This window comes from Tiliqua scincoides, chromosome 1 (assembly GCF_035046505.1).
Source record: "Tiliqua scincoides isolate rTilSci1 chromosome 1, rTilSci1.hap2, whole genome shotgun sequence".
Classification (NCBI taxonomy): domain Eukaryota; kingdom Metazoa; phylum Chordata; class Lepidosauria; order Squamata; family Scincidae; genus Tiliqua; species Tiliqua scincoides.
In genome coordinates, this window is record NC_089821.1 from 122237387 (window position 1) to 122265090 (window position 27704).

A 27704-nucleotide genomic window follows, 5' to 3' on the forward strand; every position below is an offset into this window, starting at 1 on the left:
AGCACAACTACCCAATCTTAAAGAGGAACACTATACCATAATCTGTCACACTGATTATAGCTGATATTATTAACATAATGAGAAATTAGAAACTCTGGGCTGCATTACAGATCTGGCTTTAAATGCAGGATCTGCTGAAGAAACATTGGTTCATCTCAGCTTGCCAGCTTTTCACATCTGGTTCCAAACATTTGACCCGCCTATGCCACTTTTTCGGGCACGCTCATTGTAGATCTCTTCATTTTTCTCAATAAGCTTACGCCTGAGAAGAAGAAAAGAAATATTATAGCTACATAGAGCACATGTATATCCCTGAATAGTTTGTTCTTGAACTACATATTAGATCCTGCTTGCTGGGAAGCTGGTCCAAATTCTTGATCAACTTAGCCAAGTGATAAGAATTGTCCATGCAAGATCTGGATAGATGCTTTCTTGTTTCCACTGATTAATGGGTTAGGGATTCCCTTAGGGCACTAGTACTCAAACTTTTCTGGCCAGTGACTCCCTTGACCCCCGCGGCTGTTGGCCATGACTCCCCATCATGTTCCTGAGGGCTGGAAGTGACATCATTAAACAGGAAGTGGCCAGAAATATTAGCTATATTAATATTAATTATATTAATCATATCATTAATTAAATGCAGATCTGAAAAATATATTATTAATACACAGCAATATACATGCTTTATAAATGATCAGCTGCTGATCACTGTTGGAGACAGGATGCTGGAGTAGGTAGATTTTGTCTGGTCCAGGAAGACTCATTTTTTTAACTTTGTAAGCATACCAATAGAATGGTTTTATCAAATGAACTTTGTGAACAACCGGTCTGCCCAACATTACACACCCCTATGGACCCCAGTCCAACTAGTCATTTCTCCCATTCTCCTTGGATAGGATTGAACCCTTTATTAATTTAATGAAATTAAATTTTTCCAGCAGCTGGTGGGGAAAACAAAAATAGACCATGAAAATATATCAGAGCTGGTAAGGGTTTGCTTAGGAAGCTGATTTGTCTCCTATACTAGGAGATGCATAGCTCAAGCCTATGCATGTCTACTCAGAAGTAAGTCTCATTAGAGTCAATGGGGCTTACTCCCAGGAAAGTGTGGCTAGGATTGGGCTGGCAATCACTTTATCAATGGCTGATAAGTATTCCCTTCAAATAGCAAGATTCATCACTTTAAAAATACAGCCTTTCCTCTTCAGTCAAACAACAAGATTAATAAATCACTTTCAAAACAGTACCCTTTTTCTGCTCCTGGCCAAGTAAAGTGTGTGCTTCTCTCTCTCTCCCCCCTCCCTTTGCCAACTGCATGGAAACAACATTAAGACCCCTGGGAAGTGTTTTATTTGGGGAGGGGAAGGAAAGTAGGAAGGTTTGGAGATTGAAAGGGGGGAGTGGAATAGGGAGGGGGTTGAAAAGAGAGATTTCACTTTGATGAGAAGCGATCCCAGGCTGGGAACTAGGAACCAACCAGACAAGGATCAGTGAGGGTTAAGCACTACAAGCTGAGTATGCTCGGTACTTGCCAGATGGGGATTGGAGTCAAAGAGCTTTGGGAACAACATGCATCGAACACAGAAGGCGGCAGCCTCGGAGTGGAGGGAGAAGAGGGCGGGGCGGCAGCAGCCACTCTTGCAGTCACTCTCGGAGGGAGCAGCTGAGCAACTCCCGTTTCTTCTGCTTTTAAAAAAAGTGCAGACGACGGGCTCGTATTCTGCCCAGGGGTGTGACTGTATCGCTGCGAGAGGATATCCCACGCCTCCCCTTTGAGTTCCTGGCGCCTCCCTAAAGAGCCGCGACGCACAGTTTGAATAACACTGCCTTAGGGCCTGGCCTGAGCTGCCGCAGGCCCTGCAGGGCATGCCAGGAACAGTGGCAGCTCCAGAAAAAAGAACTATATGTAAGGTGCATTTCTACATGAAGAAGAGAACTCCATCCCATATTTTGATTTATGAAAGAAAAATTAGGGTATATTTTGCATCAGTGGTTCTATCTAAACTGCTTGCACTGTAGGCGTGCCCGTAAACACATATTCATGAAAATAAACTGATTCTTGAGTATGTGGCAAGTGCCTTTCCTTCATGGTTGATGATGTTGAACTGTTATACAGTATACCACCTTTTGGGCAAATAAATACATTACATTGCAAAAGGAATGTGGAAATGGTTCCCTGTTTCAGAAGGGCTCTCAGTCTGAAAACAGAAGCAAGGGAGACACCAACAAACAGCCACAAGCAAAGATGCTCTGCTGGAATGGATGGGGACAGTTGCTTGCCTGCTGCTAAATTGATGAGAGCTACCTGCTCATCGGGGGTTAGTTACCCCTGTTACCGTATGGTTCCAGCAAAAGGAGTCAGAAAAGATGAGCTATTTGTCTGGAAAGCAGTTGGCCTTCCCCTTCCTGCATTATTCATTGCAAAATAACTGCTTTCTAAGATTCTAGGCCAGTGCTTCTCAAATTGTGGGTTGGGACTCATTAGGTAGGTCTTGAGCCTATTTCAGGTGGGTCCCCATTCGTTTCAATATTTTATTTTTAATATATTAGGCTTGATGCTTCCATGGTATGTGATTGCATTTGGAGAAATGTTACACACATCTGTACTTTTGACAGACTATTATGTATATGCTTTTAACAATGATAGTCAATGGAACTTAGTCCTAGCTTAAGTGTGGGTAAGACTGCAGCCTAGGATTGTTAAAAATGTTCCTGCTTGATGAAGTCACTTCCAGTCATGACATCACTTTCAATGGGTCCCGACAGAATTTCATTCTAAAAAGTGGGTCCCGGTGCTAAACGTTTGAGAACCACTGCTCTAGGCCTTTTTAATGGCCTGGTTTTTGAGTACCCATAGTAACATAAAAAGATTTAGGAACATGTGAGTAGCCTGGCTCCAGTGGCATCACTAGAGTTTGTATCACCCAGTACAGGGGGTCAGCATGTCACCCCCAATGGACCTCCTTCCATGCAATGCTCCAAGCAGTGAGTGTGGTGATGCACTGCCTCCCCTGCTGTTTTTGGCTATAGCTTTTGATAGAATAGATATTTCAATGCAGTTTGTTTAATTGCATTCCGCATGAAATTAGACATTGAATGATATACAACATGATGGTATTATTCAAAACAACAAAGATGGGAAAAATTTTGGCGATTAGTGGTGTCATCCCCCCATGGGCATCACCTGGTGTGGCCCACACACTTCTAGCGACACCACTGTCTGGTTCTGAGATCATCCTTGGGAACTACACACCTCTTGCCAAAGAGACATCTAGGATAGACTTCCTTGCCTGCTGTTTCCTCTCCGAAAGCCTTTCCTGGTAACAAACTATTAGTCTTGTGCAGGGGTGTCAAACATAAGGCCCAGGGGCCGGATGCGGCCCATGGAAGCTTTTTATCCGGCCCTCAGGCTCTCAGCTGCTGAGCAGTGCTGAGGTGTTACTGGTAAAAGGGCAGCCCCTACGAAAATTGGGCTCTCTCGTATCTTGAAATATGATAAAGATTTGTATGTTTTGTCTTCCATCATTTGTAGTTAATGAATTCCTAAGTGAGAAAAAGTGCTTATTTTCGGTTATGAGTTGTTTAATGACATCACTTCCTGCCTAACGACATCGCTTCCGGCCCTTAGCAGACATCATGAATGTCATTCGGCCCTCGGTATGAAACGAGTTTGACACCCCTGGTCTTGTGCTTGCCAAAATACATTGCTCTTGTTGGTGTAGTGCAAGCCAGAATACATAGCTCTGGCTCTGAGCAGAGCTTTCAGTGTTCAGAGGATATATCACTATTCCCAATAGTAATGTAGTCATCTATTACAACTTGTATTCTCTAGCTCAGTGATTCTCAGTGTGGTGGGTGGGTCGCAACACACCATAGGAAGAGAAAAGGGGCCATTCTCTCTTAAGGGGAGTGGCCCAGGAACAGGTGTCCCAATGACATCGCAGTGATCACAGTGCTGTGGTGACCCAGGTGTATGTAGACATTCTCGACATACACCTGGGGGGGGGGGTTTGGGATAACTGGCCCATATGGCTCAGTATTGTCTACTGAGTGTCTTACAGTGGCTCTGAAGTACCAGACAGAAAATACCAGGGATCAAAGTTGGCACCTTTTGCATACAAAGGAGGTGCTCAACCACTGAGCTACAATCCTACCCCACCCTAAATTTCACTATTTGGACTTTTTTTTTTTTTTTTAAAAAGCTTTTTCCTACCTCAGAGTAACATTTTCATCTATCAAAGCAGTGACATTAATCCGATGTTTCTCTTCAACTGCTGCAATTCGTTGTTGGATAGCTTTCTCCATCTCTGTTATATTGAGTTTCTGTAAACAGGAAGGAATGTTGGGGGTGTGTGTGTGTGTGAATTGGGTAGAAAGAAGAGAGTCTATGAAGCAGTATTTTTTTAACCTGTTCATGAATTTTGACAACAAAACTTCTAATAGATTTATGGAGTGCTATATAAAATTCTCAAATTATACAAAAATGTACAATACACAGTTAGGTGAGGTCCTAAATTCTGTGGTCTCTGAGCAGTGAGTCACTGTTTTTGAACAGAGTCACTTATTGTCCTTAAGAAATTAGCTGTTCTTCTTAGCTCTTAGGGTGAATTATCCCAAAAGATCTTTCCATGCAAATGATAGGTTACCAGGAAGTGGATATGCAAAGCCTACAGCATTTACAAACTGAATGAAAGACAATCAAATAGTATAAAATTTGAGTCTTTAATGTATGACTTTGATGTGTCATCTTTTCATTTGAGGCTATGATCCAAAAAATTTTTGTACCAGTCTGTGTATTGGTTGCGACTGTCACTTGCAGTTTTTTTTTTTTGCAAATACCAGTCATGCTGCTACAAAAAGAACTCTGGTTAGTTCTTTATGCAAAAAGATCCATATGCACCTGTGAATAAAACTACAGTGAATGCCAGGTCTGGCACTAATGACTAGTAAAAACTTGATCTTGTGGCTTTAAGCATTTCCAGTACTTTGGGTTTTTAATTATTTTAATGTGGAATCATTTAGGTGGTGTACTATTCCTGATTCCCAGACATGCTGCAGACACCAATAACTGCAGATACCGGGGTCCATGTTAAAAATGTTTTAAAAGATTTTTTAAAAAGTAAAAAAATAAAAGCACTTACCTTAGTGCTGCAAACTGCACCAGCTGCACAGCAGTCTCTAGTACTCCTGGAAACCACTTCCAGGTTGCACTGAGACCCACAACCCCTCCCCTGGCTCTGGTGCACCTCAGAATGAATTGGGGAAGTGTTTCCCGAGCCTTGGCGCAACCTGGAAGTGGCTATTGAGAGGACCAGAGATTGCCTTGCAGGTGTTGTGGCTTGTGGTGCTAAGGTAAAGAATGCTTAAAAAAAATTATTTTTAACTTAAAAACATTTTGAAAGGGAAAATTTTTCTGTGTGTCTGGCATGACCCAGAAGTGGCTTCTGGGATCACTAGAGACTATTCTCCACCATCTGCAGATTGTTAGATGCTGACACCATGATGGTGAGGGACCACTGTATCTGTCAGGAAAAATAAAGTGCTGTTCCACATGGACTTCATTTTACTTCAGGATAACAAAGAAGTTCTGCAGATGGCATTGTAGAATTATATGTGGTGATCTTCAATGAATGAAAACACTATCATGGTAAGCACAAGAAAACTACAAGGACACAGATCCTCAACCAGTGAAGCCTATCAAATTTTTCCAAAGCTTTGTCATGTCCTTCCTTATTCTCACCTCATTCCTGAGCTCCATTTCTGTCTTGTGAAGGGTTGAAGCGATAGCATCCAACGTCTCATTCTTCTCCTTCATCACTTCTTGCAACTCCTTTTATTGAATAGAGCAAATTTTAATGCTCACTTCCTGCATTTGCACAATTGTTCTAAGCAACTCGTAACATCACTCTAATGCAGCTTCATGTAGCGAAAAACTCTTAAGCCAGTAAGCCACACCACCAAGCCCAAAGCATAGTCCTAACTGAAGGCCTTCCAGTCCAGGTACGCATTACTGAGATGCACAAAGGCCAGAAGAGAAGAACATTGGTTGACCGTCTGACATTTAGAGAGATGTTGCGTTTTGACAGTAAATATTGGGTAGCTGTCACCTTAATTGGCAGTTTGATCAATGCCTGCTGGTTTTGCATTGACTTTGCACCAGGTTAACATACAGTTGATTGACTTCTAATAACTCAATGAATTATTGCCTACTGCTCATTGAAAAGACCTAGAGCCGAAAAATTTTGTCAAATGTATCTGACTGTCTCTGGTACTGGCTTAGGACTGTCGGGGTCCCTGAGGAAACTGTACAAGCTCTATCAAGCTCTAACAATTTCACAGAGCTCCTGCAAAATGTAAAAATGTTCAATCCAGCAGACTCATGATGTTGGTTGGCAAGCTCCAGGGTTCAAACATCTGGTGGCTCAGAGCTGCTGTGAAGGAGAGAGAGGCTGAACATTTAGAATTTTATTTTAAAGACACAGGGCTGTCAGCCACCTCTGGCAGGTGGGCTTGAAGAACAAGAAACCATTAAGAGTTTATATTGTTTCCCAACATCTGTAAGTTCACCAGTGAGCCCTGACTACCCACTGCTGTGCTCTCTATTTCCTGCACGGACAGCATTTTTCTGAAGAGACAAATGCTGTGAACATGGAAAGATTCTCCCTGTGATTCAGGGATGCTGAGCACCCCATATTTCTACTCACAGAGAGGATCCCTCTGCAGGTTCAGCATATGACTTTTTGGGCAAATGCTGTACTTCTCAGTGGGGTTAATTACAGTTGCTGACGGGGCAGGGCTCACCATTGCAGTTGTTGCCAGACCTTAAGAGACACTCTACATCTGCATAGAAACTAGCCATTCTGCACACCTACCACATGACAATGGACTGCTGGATGAAAGAGAGTGTTTAACGAAATAGTGATGATGTTAAAGTGGCAGTTCACTCAGTGCAAGGGTCTACAAACGCCAGCCTGGGGGCCAGGTGCGACCCACAGCAAGCCTGTATCTGGCCAGTGGCAAATCTCTGGTCTCCTGCAAGTCTCTGACCCACTCATTGAATGTGACCAGAGCTAAGCTCCAGTCGCGGCTGGAGGGTGTTCTGAGGGCCGGAGAAGCTACGCACCTCCCCTCAGAATTCCTTCTAAAGGCCTAAAAACATCACTTTGCGGTTTTTCTGAAAAACCAGATGCGACTTTTTGGGCCATCTGAAGGCCTTAGGCTTTCTAATGTATTTATTTAAATTTTATATTTAAATGTATTTATTTTTCCAGCCCTCAACACCGTGCCAGATATTTGATGTGGCCCTCTGGCCAAAAATTTTAGAGACCGCTAATTTAGTAGAATGAGTCACTGTTTTCATGCAACATGATATGAGAGGAACAAGCTGTTTGGTTCTCCCTTTTATGGTCCTTCCTTGCCCAGTGGGAGAGTGCTTCTTTTTACTGACACTTCAGGTGCACCTATTCAACATGATTGATACTTACCTCAATCTTTTTCTCCAATTCTGCTATTTTTTCCAAATCTTCTGCGTGTTGCTTTTGATGCTCCTTGAAATGCAAAAATTACTAAGTGATGATAGGGAATTGTGTGATAGGGAAAACGATCAGGAAAATGATATGCCAATAAGCAATATTTAATTCTATGTTTTCTGGTGGGCTCACCATGAGGCCTTGGGGAGATTTTTACCTTGAAAGCAACCAGATTTCATGGACAATGTTAGTAACCTGTAGCTATCACCATGTCTCTTAAGGTCAAACATGTCACATTAAACATTTAGTTGTTCACTCATGGCATTTTTCTTTTGTAGTAGTAGCTGTAGGGTAGAGGGAGAGAACTTGATTAATTAAAACTGTGGTGTGTGAAGGGAGAGAGGTTAACTCTTTCCCTGCATGCCATTGTCCATTGGTCCAATAAAAAACTCCCCCAAACAGCTTTTTGTCCCAGGAGGAAAAAATGTGTCCCCCTTTCCTTGGGGCCACAGAATGGGAACAAGGGTTAACTCCTTCCCTCCTTGCCATGCTTGTAATCCTAATTGGGTCCTTCTGCAGCTACTACTTACAAAATTAAAAACAAAACTGGAAGGGCAAAGTATGAATTCAACATGACATGTAGTTTGGCCTTATCTCAGAGCAATGAAGGCAGCAACTGATAATTCTAATTGCCCAGCTTTGTGTATATAGATCCTGAATCACTTCATGTAAAATTGTGACAAAACAGGATACTAAGAAGGAAAATTATGCTGGGAAGGTTTGGAGAAAGATCTTTTTAAATCGCTCGTGTGTATTTTTGCGTAACTATATGACAACAGAGCATATACAACCAAACACAGAAGTAAGGCATTGTTCCTGAGAAAACTGTGTTCATTTATGATGAGAATAAAGGCAACATCGTAGGCTGAACACATGGAAGTCGGTGTACTCAACAACTGCTAAAATCACATGCATTCCCCTTCTAGGATACTCTCTGGAGAAAACGGTCCCCTGGGACCTAATTAGCTAGTGATTTTGGAGAACCTTTGCTCTTGCTGTCTCTAGTGGGATGGTTGCAGGTAATCTTTCTGGAGGAACACTTAATTCTACATGTGCTTTGCATTTTCTGGTGGTTTAATTGTGTGTGTGTGCATGTGTAAATTTGTATTTGTAAATGTTGGTTGTTTATTTCCAGGACATTAAAACAGAACTGAAGGGATAACTAGCTCACTTTGCATGAGCAGACGCCGCTTAGAGTGCGCAGATCCTGCTACACCACTGCATAGCTGAACTAGATGGGTGACCCAGTCATTTGGCTAGCTGAAACAGAGCAGTAGGTTTGGGAGGAGGCAAACTCATGATGCCCAGCTCCTGCCCTACTACACAGTCTCCAAGCATGCAAAAAAGGGGGGGGGAAGCTTACCAGCTCCTCCAGCCCTTTCTCAAGCACTCTCTTGAGTGCACAGGGAAAGGATTGCTGCTTTCCTTGTAATGTGGACTGCTGGGGAGGGACAGGATGCTCCTGGCGAAGCACTTTACAGGATGACAATGAGGCCAGTACTGGCAGTGTGTGTATGAGCACATGTGCCAGAGAAGGGGGATGCTGGAATGTGTGTTTGCAGGAGTGAAAGGGAAGAATTTGAAGGTGGATGGGCAGAAGACACATATGGGCTCCCCTGAAACTAGATAATGTTCTGGTCCCCTTGCAGGCTTATAGGTTTATTTTGCAGACATAGTACTCAGTGACCCTTTATAGCTTAATAAACCACAATTGTTGCTTTCACTAACCTCTCTTTCATTTTGGATGATTTTATCTACCAAAAAGCTGTCATTCTGAATAATTTTCTTCTGTTCCTCTAACTCCGATTCAAACCTTTTGGTCAATGATTGTCCTAAGGAAAGAATGAGATTTTGGGATATGTGTTAATCATACGCATGTGGGCTGCATCCTAAGAATTCTCATGTATTGTGTTATTTAGCAATGTCGATGTGCTTTAAAGCTGCAGTATTCGCAGACAGAGATGTCTCCTAACCTTGGCAGTGTGGGGCATGCACAGTTGCTTCCACACAAAGGCCCATAAGTCTTGCTACGACATAGCTCTTCTGCAATCAGCTGAAAGCAGAATTGAAAAAGCCTTTCCACACAGCACTTGACATACTGCTATATTCTCTAGAGCAGTGGTTCCCAGCCATTAGGAGCCTGCGGACCACTGAGGCAAAAATTCACGGACCACATGCAGTGCCGGCTGTGGGCAGTTCATTCTCTCCCCTCTCTGGTGGTCCATGGGGAAGTTTCTCCCAAGTGAGAAATCCTTCATGGACTACCAGAGAGGGTAGAGTATAGAACACCCACAGCCCCAGCCAACACTTCAGTACCGGCAGCAAATGTGGCCAGTCCATTCTATGCCCTCTCTGGTGATATGGGAGGGAGCACTTGCTTGGCAAGACATTGGAAGTGATCAAAAGCTATTTTTCCTCAGACTTCGTGGACCGCTTCTCCAAGTCTTGCAGACTATAGGTTGGGAACCACTGCTCTAAAGCAACCCAGTCTAATTTTGTTCTTTGTGGAAAAGCTACCTCCATTTGACTTTTCTAAATCTCCTGCCAATTATTTTCAATTAATCATCCCTGGTTCTAGCACTGTGTGAGAAGAAGAAAGTATTCTCTGTATTCACTCTCTCCATACCATGCATAATTTTATAGGTCTTAGTCATCACATCTTAATTACTTTTTACCCAAGCAAAAAAGTCCAAATGCTATAACCTTACATAATAAGTATTCCAGCCCTCTGATTGTTTGATGGCCCACTTTTGCATTTTTTCCAGCTCTACAATATCCTTCTTGAGTTGGGGCAACCAGAACTGGACTAAATATAGTATTCCAAATCTGGCTGCACCGTAGATTTATATAAGGGCAATATAATATAGGCGTTTCCCCCCATATTTGTGGATCTGGTATCTGCTGTTTCACTCATCCTCAGTTTTCCATGGGGGCCCTGCTCTGTGGGCCCCCCCCCATTGTTTTTCTGTACTTTCTTCTATTTTCTTGCTTAACACAGGAGTGCGACATGAAGACAGGCAGCCAGCATGCCAGAGAGACACAGCCAGAACATTAACAGGAAGCAGGAATTGTCCTGCTTCTTGTTAATATTCAGTTAGTCTAGTGCAGTGGTTCTCACACTTTTAGCACCGGGAATCACTTTTTAGAATGAGAATCTGTTGGGACCCACCAGAAATGATGTCATGACCAGAAGTGACATCATCAAGCAGGAAAATTTTTAACAATTCTAGGCTATAATCCTACCCACACTTACCGAGGAGTAAAAAGCATAAACATAAACTATTCAAAGTACAGATCTGTCACATTTCCCCAAATGCAGTCACATCCCATGGTAGCATCAAGTCTAATGCATTAAAAATAAAATATTAAAATGAATGGGGACCCACCTGAAATTGGCTCGCGACCCACCTAGTGGGTCCTGACCCACAGTTTGAGAAACACTGGTCTAGCGTATAGGCTCCCTGCCTGCATGTCATATTCCTGTGTTAAGCAAGAAACTCTTCCTGTGTTGAGCAAGAAAATAAGAGAAAGTAAAGTACAGAAAAATGAAGGTAATGGACGAGAGGGACAGCGCATTGTACAATGCTTTATATAGGGCTGCTCTGTATCTATGGTTACTGTATCCCTTCCGTATCTATGGTTACTGTATCCACATGTCCATATCTGTAACACACACGTGTTAGGACATGAGAGAATGGGGGGGGGGATTTCACACCACTTTGACTCAGATTAACCTTGACTCTGCTTGTGAACACTACTGGACACCTCCTGGACCTTACTATGCCTTTCCTATTTCGCGGTATACATTCTTGTTGAGTTTCCATTATTCCAAGTTTTAAATAAGCTCCATGTACTGTGGATAGACTTGATTTGACTTCCCTTTTCACTTCCTTTTTACTAGTCCCCTTATTGTTAAAGTACAGAGTGTCTGTGCCTTGGTAACTTTCTAATTATATATGTGCTGAACCGTATGCCACTATGGTTACTATTCCACAACATTTAACACCTAGTGACACTTCCCCTCTCATCAGTTCTAAGACCCTGTTTGAGGCCCTGTTAATATTTCCAGGATTCCTTTGGTTAGTCACCTGGAAATCAATACTGATCCCGGAAGACTCCAGGCCAATCCTGGAGACCTGGCAACCATACAACTACAGTAGAACCTCTTTAAGTTGACCACTCAAGGGACTGGAGGAAATTGGTCAACATAGGGAGGTGGTCAACATACAGGGGGAAAAAAGGCATTTAAATATTATCGTGTTTAGCTCCCAGGACAACAAATGCAAGGCCAAGTCATTATTTAGATTAGATTTTTAAAAAGTTTTATTGCAAATATCAATGAGAATTTATCCTCTTGTAATGCTTTCTATTTATATCATCTATATCTATATCAAGAGACAGAGAATAAATAACCCACAATCAGTGTTTAAAAAAAAACTCTGAAAATTCATAAGCTTAAAAAAAATTGTATGTTAAAAAAAATACTTGGTTTCATAGCAGACAGGCAGACCAATGCTATCCTTTGCCAGCCCATAGCATGTAGCATGTTACATAGCCCCAACAGCTAAAAAAAAACACCATACACTTTTTTACTTAGGCTGCCTGGGCTCCACTGAGTCTCCTCAGATTCACTAAATGCCAGAAGGTGTTTGATACTGTCCCTCAGTAAAAGCTGTAAAGAAAACTCCACAGTCAGGGAATAAGAGGACAGATTCTATCATTGATTGGGAACTGGTTGAGGACCAGGAAACAGAGTGGGTATCAATGGGCAATTGAAAAAATAAGTGGAGAGAGGTGGAAAGTGGAGTGCCTCAAGGATCTGTCCTGGGACTGGTGCTTTTCAACATCTTCATAAATGACCTGGAAACAGGGATAAGCAGGGAGGTGGACAAGTTTGTGGATGACACTAAACTTTTCTGAGTGGTGAAGACCAGAAGGGATTGTGAAGTGCTCCAGAAGGGAGAATAGGCAGCAAAATAGCAGTTGTGTTTCAATATAAGTGTAAAGTAATGCACCGGTGATGGAAACCAAAGTGAAAGGACAGTGGCTTCACTATGCACAAGCAACCTCATGTGCCTCACAACTTGGTACATGTCCAGGTACAATCGGCAGCCAGCGCAGGTCTGTCAGCTATGTGCAGTGAGCGCACCTATGGAAACCCTTTTGCACACGCGCTAGCAGGGATAGGGAAGGGATTGTCGTGTGGCTTCTTGCTTTTCCAAGATGGGACAAACCAGACAAAACACAGGCCCACAGTATCGCGTTCAGTGGGCAACTTACAGAGGGTAAATTAATACTCTGTGCAATGGTTGAAGTGGTCAAGATACAACTTACAGAGGTGGTCCATATAGAGAGGTTGGTCTCCCATAGTGTATATGCAGTGTCTGTCCATACCGTGAAATTAGGTCAGCTTAAGGAGGTGGTCAATATAGAGAGGTGGTCAACTTTGGAGGTTCTACTGAAATTGCAATCATTATTGAGATGGCAACACAAAGAAGATACAGGTAACTGCACATGGATGATACACCTAATAGGTAAGAGCAAGACTCCTCACTTTGCTGTAACAGTGCCTTCTCCCGTTCAGTCCTCTCGCTTTTTTTCCATTCTGCTTGTCTTCTTAACCATTTTTCCTCCATTTCATCAGAAATGCTATCCTGCAAAAAAATGAGGGGCGGAAAGAAATTGCTCAAAATGAAAAGTATAGATGGCAGTTATAGCTTCCTTTTTACCTGGAGATGTTTAAAATACTGTACAGTATAAGGATATAGGTTTCCTGCTGAAGGAGAACAAGAAAAAGTCCCATGCAGGGGCATCCATGGCCCTTCTGTTCCACATGGGGTTTAGAAAGGAGGAACAGTAGCTTTTCAGCATTCTGCAAGTCCTCTACACTGCAGGTTTATCTTTAATGTGATTTGGGGCATTTCATTTATTTGATTACATGCTGATTCCAAAAGGCACCTGTTGCCATCATTTGCCAACAGACAATGGCAATTTAAATGGGGACTTTGAAACTCCCAAAATACACAACAGATTGTGACGGGATCGATGGTGGGACAATCTCTGCAGCTCAGAGAATTGGATTTTTTTGGTAAAATCTAAACAGGTAAGAAGAGAAAGTAAAAGTATATTTTGAATCTCAACAACAAAGAATAACATTTCATACATTTGATGAAGTGGGTTTTAGTCTACAAAAGGTAAGGCCACAATAGTTTCGCATAAAGGGTCACAAGGTTTTGAGATGTTTCATATTTTTTTGTGTGTGGGTTTTTGTTTTTTTTTTGCATATTAGATGCATCTCTCTATATTGGGGTGGTGGTGGTGGGAATTAAATCTAACCTGGTATACACGGAATGCATTTTTCAGATACTTGTATTCCTTCTGGAGCCCAGCTGGAAAAAAAGAAAAGGAATAAAATGTTCTGTGTATCCCACACTGCACCACTTTCCAAAGGTCTTTTTTTCCTGAAGTGCAGGTGAACTGGGCACTCATTCAGTGACTTGCCCGCCCAGAAATTAATACCATCTTAGAAATCTGATTGTAGTCAGCATTTATTTAAGTTTAGGACAGCTCAATCCTAATCTGCACTGGCACAACCAGGCTGCATGACCTGTGCTGTATCCAGCACAACTTAGTTGGTGGCTGAAGGTCTCCGTGGGGTAAGGGGATATTTGTCCCCAACCTCAAGTAAAGCCCCAGCCTTTCCTATGGGGCGCCTTGGATCTCTGCCAGTTAGTCTAAATAGTTGGCAAAGTCCAAGCAGCCTGGTGTAATGCCAGCTGGCCTGGAAGGGGAGTTAGGATACAGTGTAGGAGGCCTGCACTGATCCTGCCCTCTCTTGGGCCTGATCCTCCTCCTGTTCCGCCCTTCCCCCACCCTGAAACAACCCCTCCCTGCCTCCAATCTACCCTCCAGCCACCTCTCAGTCACTCACTGGAATTCTTACCTCTGCCAGCAGTCAATCAACAGGATATAGCATCAGTGGGATGGCACAGGCCTCCCCACAGATGCTGCTTATTCCCAGGGTGGCGCAAACGTGCTTTATGGCATGCTCACAACACCTTTGGCTTGCAGAGCAGCTGCTGCACTGGTGGAATGCTGGCATTGGATTGATCTTAGTTTCTGTCATTTAAATATACTTTTCCTTCCAGGAACTCTCCCCAACCCATGTTAACCTTCTGTTTGGTGAATGAACAAGGGGAGGTGTTTGCACTCAGTGGCACACATTTCACACTCGCGGATGAGAAACGGAATTGATGAAGATTTCCTCAGTAGCTTTCCTCTTTTTCTGTATAGTTCCAAATGCATTTGCAAGGATGTGTGATTTGAAAAGGAGAAACGACAAGTTGAAAAGGTTTTAAGCATACCTTTCCTCCCTGCCGCTTCTCCGCTCCCAATTACTGTCTCCCACAGCAATTTTTTCCTGCATACAACAGGGAGCACTGGGGGTCCTATTACATACACCTGCATGAAATCTGTAATTAGATCCTGAATTGTACCCATTTTCTCTTGTGCCGTTGCCCTCTCAGACCGCAATTCTTTCTTGTACTGTTCTTCCAAGTTTTCCATTTCTGTTGCATGATGTATTTTCATATCTCTGCAAAGACAATGTACAAAAGGGGCACAAATGATGCAGTTCCACAAGCGGTAAAACAAAATTTGAACCAAAAAGGACATCCATCTTTTTTTCTTCCCCATGAATGACCTTGTCTAAGGGGTGCATTTAAGGCTTTTATGAGAGCCCAATTCAGAAGTTGGAAGTAACCCTTGATAAGTAATGAATTGAAGAAAGTAACTCTTGATGAGCAATGATGAGGATAAACAAACAAAAACCTAAGGAGGCTTTGAATTTAGCTAAGGAATACTATAATGAATGAATACTGTTGGTGGAGGACATGACTCACTCTATATCTAGATATGATGTGAAAAGCATAGGGTTTAGGAATGTGTTGTCTAAGCAACCTGTGCATACTTATTTAGGAGTAAATCTCCTTGAACTCATTTGGATTTTCTTCCAAGAGTAAACATGGACTATAATTCAAGTCACATTCCATTTTGTTCCCCCATTTGAACAGGAATCATCACTTATGTAGAGCTCCTTGTTGTTATCCATCTTCTGCCCATGGGACAGAGGAGGCAATAAAAATAAGTGTGCCAGAACACAGACTATAAAATAAATATAAACCTTGTGTACAACAGTAGCCATACTTGATTCTTTTCTCATGTTCCTCTTGCAACTCAGTGCATCTTTCTGCCATTTCTTGCTCCAGCTAGGGGGGAAACAAAGATAATACATGCAGTTGGTACAGAATACAGCAGCTTGAGTGGTTATGGGAACCAGACAATATGACTTGGCTGGACCACTGCTTCAGCAGCTACACTGGCTGCCCATCTGCTTCCAGTCCCAATTCAAAGTGCTAGTTTTAACTTTTAAGGCCCTCCAAGATCTGGGTTCAGGCTATCTGAAAGACCGCTTCCTTCCATACATTCCAGCCCACCCTCTAAGGTCATCTGAGGGGGCTCTTCTACAAGTGCCACCTCTGTCCCAACTGAGAGGGGTAGCAGCCCGGGGCCAAGTCTTCTCTGTAGTGACCCCACAATTATTGAATTTCCTCCCAGGGGAATTGAGAACTACTCTCTCCTTCATCGCCTTTTAGTGAGGGCTCAAAACACACCTGTTCTGTCTTGCATTTGATTGCTGAGTGGATATTTGCCCTTTGGGTCTCTGAAATATGCACGTGACTTGATAGCTTTCTTGGGTTAATTTGTTCCCCACTGGCCCAATGATATTTGTTAGATTTTGCTCTGTTTTGATTTACGTTTCAATGTGTAATGTTACAAATTCAATGTTTTAATGCCTTGTTTGATGTTTTTACTTGTTGTAATATTTTGTACTTTATAATAAAGCTTTAAAAGCCACCTTGGGCATTTGCTTTGCCATGGAAAGGCGAGATATACATTTCTTAAATAAATAAATAAATAAAATATATAGTATAAACTTCCATCAGAGAAATCCCGGTTACAGGGTGGTTTATTGCACAAGGAGCTTCTTTCTTGGACTGAGAGGCTCAACACTGTTTGTAATAAATTTCACTCGCCCTCACCAAACCCCCAATTACAACTGTGGACACTTATCTTAAGACAAAACTGCCCTTGCTTCAGGCCCTTCCCCCCATAGAGTCAACCTCTGCCATTAAAGAGAAAGGCTGCTCCACTGCATTGGCTTGCCTGCTTGTGCGTAGTGTGGTGATCTCGGCGCAGTTGCTCCATTATGGCTGTAAGCTCAGAAATCTGTTCCACGAGGTCAGCAATAACATCCTCCCTGCAAGACAGGCCAGTCCCTCAGTACATCTGAATGTGCATAATGAAGGACTGCAACAACCTTATCATGTCAGAAGGGAGGGAAAAGGGAGGGATGAGACAAACTCATGACTGCCCGGTGCTGCAAGTGAAAAGGAGGCAGCACTAGAGGAAACACAGGTGCCTTGGTCTTATAGAAGAGAAAGCATGGAAGGATATACAAGCCTGTGAGGGAAAAGAAGCGAGTTGCTGAAACTCAAGTTCAGGCTCCCATTGGCAATTACTAGAGCAGCACTTTCCCACTCTCTTTTTCTCCATGTGACGAAAAGGGCTATTTTTTGGTTTTGGTTGAAAGGGACTCACTTGCTTCCCATTGTCTGAAAAATATCAGTCTGCAGGAATCTACACCAGCACACCCTCAGATGTTACAAAGACATCGACAGAGCAATCCTAACTTGTGCTGCACTGTATCCAGCTCAAGGTTGGGGCTGACTAAGCCCGAGGAAAGGGGAAACTTTTCTCCTTACCCCAGGTAAAGCAGCAGCAGCCCCACTGGGTCTACTTGAATCTGTGCCATCTGACAAGGTGGCGCAGATCCAAGCAAAATGGAGTAGCCCAGAGCTGTGCTGCGCGGCCTGGGAATGGGGCTAGGATCCAGCATAACTGCCATGTCCTGGCCCCACTTTCCACTCCCCACCCACAGAACGCCTCTCTCCCTCCTCCTCCCTGCCCTCCCCACAACGCCCAAAGACCCCTGCCAAGCTCGGCTGTCGCAAATTCATCTGCTGCTGCCACTGCGGAGACTGGATCTGGCCTCCATGGGCTAGCAACCTCCGTACACTGGCAGCTTACCGCAACTTACTTCCACGGAGGCGCAAATGTGCTTTTTGGCACATTTGCGACCCTCCCGGGTTGGCACAAGGAACTTGCACCAAGCCCAGGGTACAGTTAGGATTGCGCCCTGAAAAAACCAAATGTTTTATAAATATTTGACACAGGGCTGGTTCACGTAAGCATGTATTTCATTTGATTTCTCAACATTTAATTCAACTGAAAGCAGGAATGGATTCCATTGGGGGCAAAAAAAAAAAAGGCATTTAAGGGACATGAAGGTTCAGTTTGTGCTGTATGATCCTGCATTACACATGCAAGCTGACACTTGATGCTGCAGTAATAATCTGATAAATATAGTACCATGAGTGCACTTATAGAGCTGCAGTGGCTAGACAGATTTGCGTAACCACCATTCAGACGATAAAGTTTGTGAATGAAGAGTGACTCTCCATGATTGCACAGCAGATAAGATGAGAACATGCAAAACAATAAACTAATAAACTAGTGCATCGCTCCTCTGACAAGTTATCTGCCCTCCCGACAAATAGATACTCTCTCATATGGCTACTCCAGTAAGCTAGCCATATAAATCCGTTATAATCATTGTTGTGTGGACAAACCTTTTTACTTCTTTGATTGACCAAAGAATGGCAAGCCCAGAAGAAAGGGCTAGCATAGAAGCAACATGAGAGGCAGCATTCGACAAGCCGCACCAGGAGGTCTTGGGCTAGCCCTGGGTGTATGTGCATGTGCTGAACTAGTCAACAACTGAACCAGTGCCTGGCTGGGATTCTGATTTTTTCTTGGGACCATAATGGCTTTGTTGCCTGGGTAACAATGCTCAGTGACTTGTTGTGCCACAGTGCGTCTTGCAAGTACCTGTCAAAAAAATATCCCAGAAGAAGGGATCAAACTAGGAAGGAAGAGTAAGAAGGAGGTGCTCAGTAACAATTTTGATTACAATCCAAGAAAGGATGGTAGTCGGGATTTGGTACTTACGTCTCAAGCTTAGGTGGAGAGCTGCAGAAGGTGTGGAAAAAGAGAGAGAGACACTATTAAGGAACCGAAGCAGGCAGCCAAACACACTCAAATCACAAAAGCAGCTGTATCTAAGGCGTCATCTATATTCTATAGAAATGCACGTGGAAATTATGGAAATGACCTTGGCCAATTGAAATAACATTGCAGCCTGTGGTCACCTGCATCAAGGCATATCACTTTACAACAAAGACTGTATCCCATGGGCTGGATGTGACCCACAGGCTGAAGCATAGCAAACAGATTGCACAATACTTGACACAAGTGTCCCCTCCCAGTTGCTGAACTGAGGATTTTTCCATTAACAACCATAAGAAAAGAAGAGCCCTGCTGGATCAGGCCAAAGGCCCATGTAGCCCAGCTTCCTGTATCTCACAGTGACCTACCAGATGCAACAGAGGACACCAGGATGAAGGTCTCTTGTTGTGTGCTCCCTGAGGCATTCATTCATTCATTCAATTAAACAATTTACATCCAGGTAATTTACATTACCTTTCTCCTGACGAAGGTAATCAAAGCAGCTTACAATGTTAAAACAATTATAAAACATTAAAACAATAAATCGGAGCAAAGCTTATCCTAATGTCCCTTCCATATGCTACTTTTAATCGGGGAGAAAAAAGTTTCCACTGGTTTTCTCTGAATGCATTTTTCCCCATTAAAAACAGCACAAGGTAACAATCAGGATTGGACCCATGGTAGAGGCAAAGTACTAACGCCCCCTACCTCTGGACAGTGTCAGCCCATTTCATCATCTCTGTATGCTAGTTACTTAAAAAAAACAAAACACAGTGACAAAAATGCAAGGCTTACTTATACATTTAGGGTCATGTGTTGTTTGACCTTAAGCCACCATCCACTTCAGTTCCACCTCTAGATAGATATGGGAATAATACTGGTCTATTCGACAAGGTCATTCCAAGTTTTTCCAAGAAAACGCATGTAAAATTCTTTGAGCATTCTAAACATGTCAGTTGTATATATAATGATTATATATTTCTTCCTACACCTGCACAGAGAAAGCATGTTGTGCATGAAGTAGTCCCCAGGATGAAGTCCCTAGCATTAATCACAGATATGTTGACATTTCTTGCCATTGCATGAGATTACCTGGGCACAATGGGCTTGATAGGTTTTTTCTTCTCAAATAATTTATCCTCTAGTGTGGCTTCAATTTGGTCAGCAGTGCGAGACAAGGTGAAACCAGAAGAGATCATTTCAACATCAGGTATTATCTGGGGCAAAAACAGATTTTGAAATTCAAACCACTTACATACTTCCTAAAATTAAAGGCAAAACTGTCCAATGCATTTTTATAAAACACAGCTCAAGGGTGCTGTTCTTTGTTGAATAACAATGCAATCCTGCACATCTTTACTCAGAAGTCAGTCCGACTATGTTCAATGGGCCTATCATGAGCAGAGATTAAAGATTGTTTTCTATTTGGAGATGGATGGAATTCAAATCACAGGCAGGAATGTGCCCAAGTCACTAAGCTCAAGTTGCAAGTTGAGTCGTGAGTCACTGACCCCACAACTCAACTCCACTCGTGAGTCATAGTGCACTCCCATCACAACTTGAACAATTTCAAGTTCTTTGAGTCGTGGGTCTGAATAATTTTGAGTCATGAGTTGCAAGTCCTTGAGCAAACATGCACATAATGAAGGAAGATAGTGGTGGGGTGTATAAGTAAGCAAGAACAAACACACACACAAAAGAGATAGGGACTCGAGTCACTGGACTGTTTTTGAGTCACTGGCCCTGAGTTGAGTTGGGATCAGTGAAATTCATGACTCAAGTCGACCCAAGTCATCAAAAACAGCTGCTTAGCATGACTTGAGTTGAGTCAAACTGGGTGCCCATCCCTGACTTCAGGTTTCCTTTCAAAACCATTTAAGTTTAAAAAGTGTGGAAAGGGCAGTTTGGTTTGAGATGCTCTCCCAAATGGTCTACTGAAAGGAAGAGGAGGTAAGTAACCCAAAATGTATATAACAGAGGTGTCAAACTCATTTCATACAGAGGGCCAAAGCCAGCATTCAGGCCACCTGCTGAGGGCTGAAAGTGACATCATTAAGCAGCTGATGGTCAGAAATCAGGATTTTGTTCTCACAAAGAAACTCATTAACTGCAAATGACAGAAGAGAATATATACAAATCTAGATCATATTTCAAGATATGGGAGTTTCCAATTTTCATGTGGACTGCTGTTTCAGCAGTAACACTTTAGCACTGCTCAGCATCTGAGAGCCTGAAGGCCGGATGAAAAGCTTCTGGTGGCCACATCTGGCCCCTGGGCCTTATGTTTGACACCCCTGGTATACAAGGGTGAGCTCCTATCTGTTCAGTGAGCGAAGCTGGATCTGGAGCTGAAACGCAGAGCTAAAAGCTACTGAAAAGTATCACTGCTGAACTGCACTGTTAAACTTTGAGAGAGAGAGAGAGAGATTGCTACTGAAGTGTCCTTTGTGAATAAACCCAGCTTTACCTGAAGACAGTGGCATCACTAGGGGAGTGCAGGCTGCATGGGGTAACGCACGGGGGGGGGGGAGTGAAACCACTACTGGCCAAAATTGTGAAATCTTGGTATTTTCAAATAATACCATTGTGTTGTATATCATACAATGCAGAATGCAATGAAACAAACAGCATTTAAATATCTCTATTTTAACAAAAGTTATAGACAAATATCCAGAAAAGGAAAACACAACAGCCTTATGTAACAAAAACGGGAATTTCTTAACTCAAAACTGACCAACGAGACTGATTGTTCTGAGAACCAATAAGGTGTTGTTATGACGCAGCAGGGAACCAATAAGGTGTTAGTACGAGTCAGCTCTCATTTCCATGGATCAGAGCTAATACGAGAACATTCAGCTCTGTCATCAAGTTGGCCACTGGTTTTTGGTCGGTTACTGATTTGTTGGGAGACCTATAGTATTATTATGGACGAGGTCCAGGTGATTCAAAGAGCTCTTGCAGCGGGTGTCCATACCAGAGTGACGCATCTGAAACTGTTCACTAAGTTTTGCACTGTTTGTGCATTTTATTTGTTCCTCCTCATTTTTAAAGAAACAAGTTAAGATGTTGAATAAGTGTTGCGCTGTTTGTGTACTTGTTCTTATTCGTTTTTTACAGAAATAAATACATAAGTACGTACATTTAGGCTGTGTGTATGAAATTGCTATTTAAAGGTGTAATTTTAATAATGCGGGGGTGGGGCAATGATGCAACGATGCATCATCACGCTTACTGCCAGGGGTGTTGCCTCACCCACTGCATGGGAGGAGTCCGTCATGGGGGTGACACGCTGGTTTCCTGCTCCAGGTGATGTAAACTCTAGTGACGCTACTTCCTGGAGAGCTGTACTGTCTACTACAATCCTGCCCTAAGGTCTGGTAGAGCATCAGATTACTGGAAACTGAATTTAGGGGTTAAGAACACAGAGTGTCCCCAACCTCTCAAGGCCTTGCAGAAAGTGAGAACCTGACAAGCTAAGGACTGGTGGCAGCGGAAGAGCAGACAGTCAGGTTGGCGTGGGCCTCGCAGGAGTCCCAGATCAGGAACACAAGACCAGCACAAAGGTTTACTCTCAGATTTTTTCTTTCCTATGTTTTAGTTTTTATGCTGCTGATGTTGGTTTTACTGCACTGTGTTTTCATATGTGTTTTGATTGTGATTTCATTGTTACTGCTGTTTTATGCTTCATGATGTTTTTTACACTGTGGCTTGTTCTCTTACAAGGGTGAGAGAACTACCCCAACTGTCCTATCCTTACACAATAGGATGCTACCACTGCATCCTATCGTGGGGGTTAGTTGCAGAGGTCTTCTCCAAGTGCCTTGGGCTCTATCTACTTTAGAGACCACTTTTGTACCATCATCACCATCAAGAACAACTGAGAGTGCCTTCCGGACTATAACAACAGAATACCAAATTTGAACAGAAAAGGCACACCATGTCTTTTCTCTATGGTAACAATTCAACTGTGGAACTTCCTCTAGGTCCATCAATCCTAACTTGAATATACTCTGGAACAGCAGTAAAAATGTTCCTCTTTGAGGTAGCATTCAATGGCCAAAATAAAGTAACAGGCAATTTTGGGACAGGACAAAATGGAAGTGGAAATAAGTAACCAATATTTTTATCAGAAAATACAGAACAGAACCTAACTAGGCATATATTTTCACCTATATCAGAATAGTTCATCAACTGAAAGCCAGAATAGGTGGGAAGTCAGACTTTTTGTTTAAATACAAAAGTAGCATTCATTTTCTATGTCACAAGGTTGTTGCAAAGATAAAGTTGTTAAAACACTTTTCATATTGCAAATGTCTCCAAATGATTAAGATCACTAGGTTGAAAATGAGAAGTAGCCTGATCTTCTTACTTTCAGACGTTCCCTAGTTCTTAGTGATTGAACAAAAGATTTGGGGGCCATTTCTGTTCTGGAAGAGAAAAGTATAGTTACTAAAACATCACAAGCAAAGAAACCAAACCACAACCTTGCAAACCTAAGCCAAGGGAGAGTGTCCAACAACAAAACAAACAAAAAAAAACACTAGAAACAGGGAGAACACACTACTTCTGAAATGTATTTCAAAAAAGAGTCCTGAAGAAAATGGTTATTACTGATCCAAACACACTCTTTGGTAGGGGGATTTCCAGGCACAACTGTGGGTCTGTTGCCTCGAGCATGTCTTCTCAGGCATCTGAAGTGCAGACTGCAAAAATGTCACCATGACTCATGGAATTCTTCAGAGAGGAAGGTACCGTTTTACTGAGAAGACAATACATATCTGGGACAAGTTGTGTCCCAGATGTGTCCTTGAACTGTGTCTGTGTGTGTGGAGACAACTATTTGTCTTGGAACATGGCTTTGTGACATTTAAAAAGACAAGATTGCCAGTAATACTGCTGACAGATTTAACTCTGCTTCAGAGGCTTACCTTTATTATTCTTGTTGGACTTACTTTAAAAAAAACTTTTTAAAAACCATGTCTCTGTGGCCAATGGTGAACTGAGCAGAATTTGATGAGCCAACAGCAATCCTGGTGGCTACTCTTTTCTCTAAAATGTGCAAGAAATGACCCAACTTTATAGAGAAAGGACATTGGTGACCGGCAGGGGGCAAATGACCCACTCTTCAAGAGCGGCTGCTGGGAAAGCAATGGGAAACAGAAAGATAAAAAAGAAAAACATGGATCCATTATTCTCCCTGACATTTCTGGTGGGACTCTGCTAATTAAAAAACTCCTACTACTTGTATAACTTCAGGTACAACCCAGACTATCCAGTCGGGATGCTTTCTTGGAATTCACTCAAAATAGATTCCTGAAAACATCATATAAGTGTGCTCCTGTTAGGTACATTGCAACACTCTTATTTTACACAGATGTACTATGTCTTCCACTATTATAAGGAACACTACTGGGACGAAGGCTATGTTTATTTACTATTCTGGGTCAGCCCGCCACCTTCCCTGCTGGGCTTCTGGGCTTGCTCACGTGCTCAGCTCCTGGCTGAGAACACTAGATCTCAACTCAGCCAAGTGGAGAATGGTCACCAGTGCCTGTTCTTACTGGGTTCCCTATGCCTGGGGACCACATAGAAACAAGGAGTGGTTGCAGTAAGAGAATTGGCAGGCTCTCTAGTCCAGTGCAAGTGGGAGGCGGTCCACTTTGAGTACTAGGCCAGAAGAGGGTGCAATGTGGCCACATGTGTGCTCCAGAATTTTAAAGAGTCTCCAGCATGCAAGCAAGACTCTTTAGAACTCCTGAGAACATAGATGGCTGCATTGCTTACCAGTGGATGCTTGATGGGGGCTCTTTACTAAAGTCTCTGCTGCTCCTGAGTGCTATTAGTTAAAAAAGAGGGGGGGAAATGGAGAGTGAAAACCATACATCCATGTGTGCAACTGAGTTGACCCTTAGAGCAGAGGTTCTCAAACTGGTGGGTCGTGACACACCAGTTCATGTAAAGGTCCCCCATCCCTTTAAGGGGTGGGGAAGGGGGCACGGGCAGAGAGACAATCCCCAGGATCGTGTCACTAACAGGGGTGGAAGGGGGTGTTTTTACTTAAAGGTGGCTGCAGAACGTTTCAGGAGCTGTGGGATCACTCCCCCGTGCAGTCCTCCCAGACACAACCAGAACTTTGTTCTGGTCGCATCTGAGAGGTTTTCTGAGCCTCGGAGAGACTGTACGCCATCATACATGGCCTCTCTGAGGCTCAGAATGCCATCTAGAACCTTTCTAACGTGACTTCCTGTTTCGCTGAAAACAGGAAATTGCATTAGAGAGGCTCCGGACGGCATTCTGAGCCTCAGACAGGCCACATGTGGCCTCTGTGAGGCTCAGAAGGGCTCCAGACCCGACCTGATTATACACAGTTTTGGGTATCTGCAGGGATCCAGGATTGACTCTCCCACGGATACAAAGGCACCACCTGTAATGCACATTTCTAGAAAAGCTATTTGGAGCTCTACACTTTGGAAACCCAGTGGTATCTTGCATATGTCTCATTTTCGTTTTTATTTTTCATGCGCAAGAATACTTACATGGATGTAGTTGTAGGTTTTGGAGAAAACGGGGTCTGTTTTTGGTGAGCTGAGATCACAGTGGATCTAATTTTAAAAAATACAAGCAGTATTGTTCAGAAATTGTCAGAAGTTGTGCCTAAAACACTTCGGCTACTCAGCCTTCTCAAAACAGCAGTGGAAAGAGGTAACCAATAAAATAGAAGGCTAAAAATAGTTTTTGATTTTGGTGGTGTGGAAGAGACATCAATTCCAATGCCTGCATTTAGTCTGTTCCACTGCCCCTGCTCTTTAGCAGGCATTGGAGGTTTCTGAAGCATTGCAAAAGCTTGTTTATGGAGACGACAAAGGATGGGTGACAATGCACCTTTCAGACTGCTTTCAAATCTCTGAAAAACAATCATCTTATTGCCAGTGTAGGCACATACTGTACTCAGGGCTGACCCACCCATGCAGGGCCTCTGTGAGGATCAGGGAGTACAAAATTTATTTTGGGCCCCTTCCCAAAGGGAGAGGGGGGCAATGGGGGGGCATGCAGAACCAGGACAAAATAGGGCAGGGGGAGGGTGCTGACAGCTAGAATAGTCTTTGGAGCCCAGGTCTACCAGGCTTCTTGATGCGGAGCCCAGATCTACCTGACCATGTGGCACTGGCAATTAGATAAAGTAACATGGAAAACCAAACACACTCCTAAGTCTCTCTAAAATCTTTGAAATATAGAAAATCAATTGCAGAAAATGAGCATCTTCTAATTCAGGCTCACACTAGCATGGACAATGTGCCATGTGCACCAAAATGAACTTCTGCAGCTGTAGCCCAGCAGAAGGGTCCCTGAGCTCCTATACATGACTTCAGGGTTATCGGATCTACAAGCCAAAGAGCTACTGTAGCAGGCCAGTTTCCTCCCAGTGAGACAAGGCCATGAAAGTCACTTATGCTAACAGACCAAATGTTTAATGAAGCAAATGTTATGCCATGCCCACACATTATAGTTCATATGCTTAGCAGCTTAATAGGGAAAATGTATGCTTAGAACAAATCAAATGTTATGTCCATATGTTTAGCATGCCCACAAACAAATTTGCAAAAATCACTGTGTTTGTCTGAAGCAGGCCTGAAACAGCAAAAGCCAACAAGCTGTAAATCAAGGAATGTTTTTAACTAAAGCTGTCAAAGTCAAGATAAGGTTCAAGCTTCAAAGCCTAGAAGCCGGAATTTCCAGCTGTCAGGTTTAATTAGTAGTATGATAAATGAAACCAAACCGAACAGAGAATACCCTTGGAAAAGGCTTTTTGGAACCTATTATTCTATTAGTTCCCTTTTAAACTAAAATACAGTCTGGATAGATGGTACTAACCAGAGTTTCATGTCAAAGGATCACAAAGTTAGCATGTACGCCAAATATTCTTCAGTATTTTAATAGTTAATAGTTATAGAGTGTAACACATGTAATAGTTTAGGAATAAGTTTTACTGTTTGAAAGTAAGTAAATACACAGAAAGGGGAAAACTATTAAAGAGGCTTAGAGCCACAGGTTTGAAAATTGTAATTCAGAAGCAAACTTGGCAGAAGTAATTTGTCTTGCAGATATAGAATATCCCTGCAACCCTGGAGAGGCAGAAGTCTGGTTAAAGTTAATTAAAGAGAGTCTAACAAGGAGACTCTAAGGAATGTGGTACAAAGTTACTCCTTACAGATAAGAACTCTGTATATCTCTGTAAACTCAAGGTTCTGTTTAATTGGAACTCAGAGACAGATTTACAACAAAGTAGGATTAGAGAATTAGAAAGGAGGCAGGAGGCAGGATGCCTGCACCAATTAATCAGGGAAGCCGATATCTCTTGACACCAAGAACATAAAACTAAGGGTTATACACAGGTGAAACTCAGTTTTAATGAAAAGACAGTAAATCTGTTGCTAATTAAAATAGAGTTTGGCAAACAGACAGGAACAGATAAGCAGAAATGGACAGGAACAAGATAATATGAGAAAGACCCTAATTAGCAAAACATTCCTGAGAATCTCTGTCAGAGCCCCTAAGCTGACAGAGAAAGCTGGATTTAATTAAAATAAAGAGAAAAGTCTCTTAAAATCTTTATTTACAATAAAGTTAGTTTGTTTTGAATTAAATATAAGTTTATGCCACTATGCATCACAACAGTCACATAAAGGAAATTAAAGCTCTATCCGAAATAAGCACAAAACATACCGAAGCCAATAAATGAGTAAAGAGTGCCATCTAGTGGTTGTTAAAATATATGTCTCAATGTAAGTTTTCAGTTTGTAACTTGAAACTAGCCAATCAAATGTTTGTAAAGTGATCTATTTCTGATGTCATAACCCCAGCCAATGACAGTGTGAGATTTTCAAACAAAGAAGCCAAAATGCTATATAAGCAAAAGGCTCACACTGGAACGTTGCTTTTCTCTGGCGGCACTGAGAGTTCCCACATGACTCTCATTGCTTTCTCCAT

At 42.6% G+C, this 27704-nt stretch overlaps 1 protein-coding gene across 1 annotated transcript; it reads right to left on the reverse strand.

Moving 5' to 3' along the window:
* Positions 1-171: 171 nt before the first annotated feature.
* FLACC1 (flagellum associated containing coiled-coil domains 1) lies at positions 172-27704 on the reverse strand. The gene is made up of 15 exons (XM_066621844.1): positions 27640-27704; positions 25253-25318; positions 23086-23143; positions 19809-19933; positions 18660-18680; positions 16755-16848; positions 15735-15796; positions 15026-15123; positions 13866-13918; positions 13084-13183; positions 9258-9361; positions 7485-7547; positions 5741-5830; positions 4214-4323; positions 172-262 (listed from the first exon to the last, which is right to left on the reverse strand). Exons 1-15 carry the CDS (start codon positions 27702-27704, stop codon positions 172-174), a joined length of 1200 nt encoding a protein of 399 aa, XP_066477941.1.

Excerpts from the sequence above, each read along its gene's own strand:
- FLACC1 (XM_066621844.1), bottom strand. The coding sequence starts at position 27,704 with ATGGAGAAAGCAATGAGAGTCATGTGGGAACTCTCAGTGCCGCCAGAG. Across the intron at positions 19,934-23,085 it reads GAACTAGGGAACGTCTGAAA|ATAATACCTGATGTTGAAAT; the intron begins GTAAGAAGATCA and ends TTTTTGCCCCAG. Across the intron at positions 7,548-9,257 it reads TCATCCAAAATGAAAGAGAG|GAGCATCAAAAGCAACACGC; the intron begins GTTAGTGAAAGC and ends TTGCATTTCAAG.